The sequence below is a fragment of the Alosa sapidissima genome, chromosome 22 (genome assembly GCF_018492685.1).
Source record: "Alosa sapidissima isolate fAloSap1 chromosome 22, fAloSap1.pri, whole genome shotgun sequence".
NCBI lineage: Eukaryota > Metazoa > Chordata > Actinopteri > Clupeiformes > Clupeidae > Alosa > Alosa sapidissima.
Genome location: NC_055978.1, coordinates 24,420,458 through 24,425,457, shown reverse-complemented (window position 1 = coordinate 24,425,457; position 5,000 = coordinate 24,420,458). Strand labels below are relative to the sequence as shown.

The 5,000-nt window shown below is 46.3% G+C and overlaps 1 protein-coding gene across 1 annotated transcript in view; it reads left to right on the top strand.

The window, feature by feature from the left end:
- exoc4 (exocyst complex component 4) overlaps positions 1-5,000 on the top strand; it is a 119,554-nt gene that overhangs the window by 91,854 nt on the left and 22,700 nt on the right. Inside the window, exon 14 of the mRNA XM_042079565.1 lies at positions 1,790-1,968. Within this exon, the coding sequence (XP_041935499.1) occupies positions 1,790-1,968 (179 nt within the window). The remainder of the gene's footprint in view (positions 1-1,789; positions 1,969-5,000) is intronic.

Genomic DNA, 5,000 nt, shown 5'->3' with positions numbered 1-5,000 from the left:
AAGGCTGAAAGAAACCGTCTGATGCATTAGAGGATCCCAAGAGCGCAGCAGCAAGAGCGTAAGAGAGCTGACCAAGAGAGCTGACCAAGAGAGGTGACCAAGAGAGGTGACCAAGAGAGGTGATCAAGAACCAAATGGTTGCTCTGGCTGAGCTCCAGAGATCCTGCGTGGAGATTTGAGGAACTTGCAGAAGGACGGTCATCGATGTCCGCTGATCTGGGCTTAATGGTGACCTGGCAGAAGCCTCCCCTCAGTGATGGACACAGGAAAACCCACTTAATGTTTGCAAAAAGCACCTAGAGTGTAAAGGACTCTCAGACTGTGAGAAACAAGATTGAACCGGTTGCCCACAGTTTTAAGCGCCATGTCAGCAGCAGGGACTGGGTGACTACTGGTCAGGGTTGAGGGAATACTGAATAGAGCAAATTACGGTGATATGAAAACCCAATCCAGAATGCTCAGGACCTCAAACTGAGGGTCAAAGGTTCACCAACTGCACAAAGACTTTTTTAGGGACAAACTAAGTGTCCTTGAGTGGCCCCACCAGAGTCCTGACGTTCAGCAACATCTCTGGCTGCCCTCAGACTGGCCCCATTCACCATGACAGAGAAGACTGGCAAAAAATACCCAAATCCAGATTGGCAAAGATTTACACAATATCTAAGTCTGGAGGCTGGAATCACTGCCAACGGCGTTTCAACTGTTCCTTTTTAATAGATTTCTAAAGTCCTGTTTTCAATTTGGCATTACAGGCAATTGAGTGTATTTATGAAGGAAAAAAATACATTGCAGCGATTCTAGTTGAAGGCTGCAGCATGACAAAATGTTAAAAATGCAGGGGGTGTGAATACTTTCTAAATGTAATGTACCCACTTACACCCACACACACCTATCTTGTTCATCACCTAATAGCTTGGTTCTCTGGCTATAGACAGCATTAATATGCCCAGTGGGCGAGAGAGAGAGAGAGAGAGAGAGAGAGAGAGCTGGAGGTATATGGGGAGAGCTCAGGGCTTAGGTTAGGGGTACAGGGGGAATGAGCCATGAGTCCTCATTGAAATGCATGCTGATATTGATGTGGACACTTGGCCCCCGTCCAACGCCCGAGACCATGCCAGGCGGCCATCTTCTGTTCAAAGGAGCGTGTGATTGTTATTATAGTCTTTCCTCAGCGACTTCCATCCGCCCCCCACCCCCCTTCCTCACCCGTTTCCCCCTCCCCTTCTCCCCCGGCTGGGCCTCCTATGGCATTACACCACTCCACCGCTCCCAGACCAGATCAGCACAGCTCAGCACAGCGCCACTCTAGATGCCCTTGTCAGAACGCTTACATAACTGAAGTGCAGGGTGGGCCCGCTGACAGCAGTGTTAGAACTCTACTTGTGGATTTATTTTTTTATGACATTTTCTTGCGTTTCAGATGAGGATAGCTTATATGTCCTGACTTGAAGACTTGCGGTCAAGTGGTTACATTTTACTCTCAGTTTAATTTGTTTTCATTCCAGAACATTATTACTCTTTTACACTTTATCCCACATGGGCATCCTTAGTTTACCACACTCCATATATCCCATACAGAACAGCACATAAAACACAGAAACATATACTTGATACATTCAAAAGCATTATAAGAGTACTACACAGCCAGGTATGCTTATTATACTATCAGTTGTTTCCCCTGGCGGTTGTCTTGACTCCTTTGTTCACACCTGTCTGTTTGTGATGAACTGAGAAGCGACGCTTGTGTTGATTTCTTTTGTTTATTTGTCTTTGGGTGGTGACCACACAGGGCTGCCTTTGCCAAGGAGTCGGAGGTGTTGACAGGTAACCTTGGCGACAAGCTGATCCCGCAAAATGAGATCCTGCGCGACGTGAGCGACCTGAAGGCGCTGGCCAACCTGCAGGAGAGCATGGAGTGGCTTGCGGGGCGCCTCAAAGGCTTCTTCTCCAGCCTGCCACCCGCCTCCAGTGAGTACCTTGGAAAGCGCGTGTTTGTCTGTCTGTCTTTGTGTCTGTCTCTGTGTTTGTGTTTGTGTTTTTGTTTTTGTTTGTGTGTGCCTGTGTCTGTGTGTGCTGAAGACGGAGGGATTTGGAGAATCCGTGGATATGCAGATGTCATTGCATCAAGTAGATGTTTACCAGCCATGAGTGCCAATAGCAATGCTGTATAGCTTTCGCTTTCCAAGAAGAAGCACTAAGTGATCTACCCAGTAGACACAGCCATACTTGTTTTGGTCTGAGCGTCCATCCTGACAATTATGCATGGGAATATAACAGCCCACGGCATTCATCTAATCACACACGGACACACACATGTTTACAGAGGATTATTAGGATCGCAAACAGCTCTGCAAACATAAACAGGTACACTGACAAGCCCAGGCCTTCCCGTCCACCCACTGGCCAATTTGAGATGATATTATGGCCTGTATCTGCTCTGCAGTGCTAAATTCCAGTTGTCTCATTAGCGCAGTGTTTGAGCATGTTGTTACATTCTCATTAGAGGATACTACTGTAGGCCTTTATGACATTATGTCAGCTCACATCGTTAGCGAGTCGGCTTTATGGACTCTCGTTAGACCTGTCAGGGTGTAATAATGAACCCTCCTGCACTCTGTTGATTTTAAGGTGCATTGACACTCATGGAAATGCTCGACTGTCTGGGGCTGCTAGCTATTTTGAAATGTTGTTCTGTTGGTTAGTTAGTTATTACATACCTATAGCATATTATATTCTGTCATAGCAACATAGACATTTGGGTGGTGTTTTTTACTTGATTAGATTCCATTAGCTTATTGGTAAAATAATATGTGTAGCTAATCTAATTATTTGCCCCCACCCCATGCTTCAGCTGTTTATAGTAGAGCTTAGTACTAGCTAAGCAAAGCATGTCATTGGTTGTCAATGCGGAACATCCTTTTCCCTACCCATCAATACAACTTCCCATCTTCCACTGCAACCCTGGTGAACCCTCCTCTTCAGAAATGACAAATTAGGGACTTTTTTATTATTGTTATTCCTTATTTTTTTAAAGGAGGAAGTCTTCCTCATTGCGCATGGGGAACAGATAAGAATTCAATAAGAGGCTGGTGGAGAACGTGGCATAATTATCATTAATTCCAAGCAGAGGCATTAATGGAGTGTTTTATCATGGCGGGACAGCCTCCGTATTGTTCATTATGTAGTGTTTGCTGAGCTGATGGGACCGTCACCGACGGAAACCCTTATCTCTCACCCCCCCCCCTCCCACACACACACACACACACACACACACACACACACACACACTTCATCCAACCTTCCACCCCCCAAATTGGATTTTATATTACAGAGCCAGTCAGGTATGAACAAGTCATTTTCTCCCCTCCTTGTCTTCCAGACTAATACATGCTTGCCAGTGTAATATGCGCAAGATCAAGGGGCTTCTCACTCCGACAGGCTGGTCTTTGGAGTGCGGCTCGGCTCTCCTTCCCTCTTCCTGGCGACCTTGAGCAGAGGGGACTGAGCCGACCAGAGGCAGCCGTCAGCTTATAATAGACGCAGCCACACATTATGCTCGAAGCTTGAACTCGGGACAAAGAGTACACGTCGGCCACCAGTTTTCCACTCTCCCACCAACTTAATTGAACAAGCTCACCTGATTGTTCTGAGTGTATTCCCACCTGAGTAGCGCCCAGACCAAGACCAGGGCGAGATTGGAAAAACAGTCTTGTCTTCTGGGACCTCATTTAATAAGCAGACACACATGCTCAGAGCAGACAGATATGCACTGTACATGAGAGTAACTCGAATCTAAGAGCAGTCCTGTTTTATTATTTCAAAGCAGAGAGAGAGAGAGAAATATGCCAGTGGTTACACCACTATGGGTTATTATTTCAATAACACAGGAGGTGAAAATGCAATATAAGGGATACAGTGCTGTATGTGCACGTGCCTTGTGGCATGCAATATTGATTAAATGATGCAGATTATTCCAGAGCGAACCAGTCAGAGGTTTGAGCTGATGGATGAGTGAGTGTGGAGTTGAAGTCTCATTCTGACACAGTGCCTTTAGATTCACCACCATGCCAACGCCATATGGCACATGGGATAAATCAGTATACCATTTGGACTATTTTTGTTTTTCATGTTTTTTTTTTTTTTTTTTAAATACCGGTATATATTTCTATGCATAGCCCCTTGCAGGCAGTCGCGGCAGCAACTGCTCGAAGACGAAGACCATGTGTCTGAGCTCGTCGCCCCCCCCCCACTCTGCCGCCACAGTGGGAAAAACAAACAGCCGGGGCTGCTCCTCCACTATGCTGATAAGATTATCACGATAAACAGGCACGCGCCTCCTTCTCTGTTTAGCCACAGTGGCCTTGAATCTTAATTTCATCTTCATTTGATTCAAGGTCTCCAGCACGTGGCGGGGGGGGGGGAGAGATGGGGTTGGCGTCTCGCTGCGCTTTTGAAAAGGCGCCGCTGTTTGCCCAAAAATAGATGTAGGGCGGTGATTGGTCATGAAGGCGACGAGGGCGTGAGTCTTATCGCCCATCTGCGCCGTGTGCTGGACACCTAATCCCCTGTGACAATATTTACCTGGGCACGCAACGTCCCCCATTCTGCTGAGGCCAGCTGTGTGTGTGTGTGTGTGTGTGTGTGTGTGTGTGTGTGTTGGACAGAGAGAAAGAAGGGGAAGGTTGTCATCAAGTTCATTTATGTGTTTTGCTGTCCTTCACTTGGAAAAAAAAAACTTTTTTTTGTTTAGATTTGAAATGAGAAGAACTTTGTCCCAGCGTCCCTGTGTTCTCTCTCTGCTATTCTCTGCATGTTGAATAGAAGTCCTCACACTGCCAGCAGCATTAGCCCTCCACATAATGAGAACATCCCGCTCCAGGTAGTATTCTATGCAGTTTCATCTTCTATGTCTCTTTTTTTACCAATTAAAGTGTTGTGAAGAGACTCCGAATATCAAATCTCCAAAAAGAAGGCATGTGGAAGTGTTTGTAGAGAACACC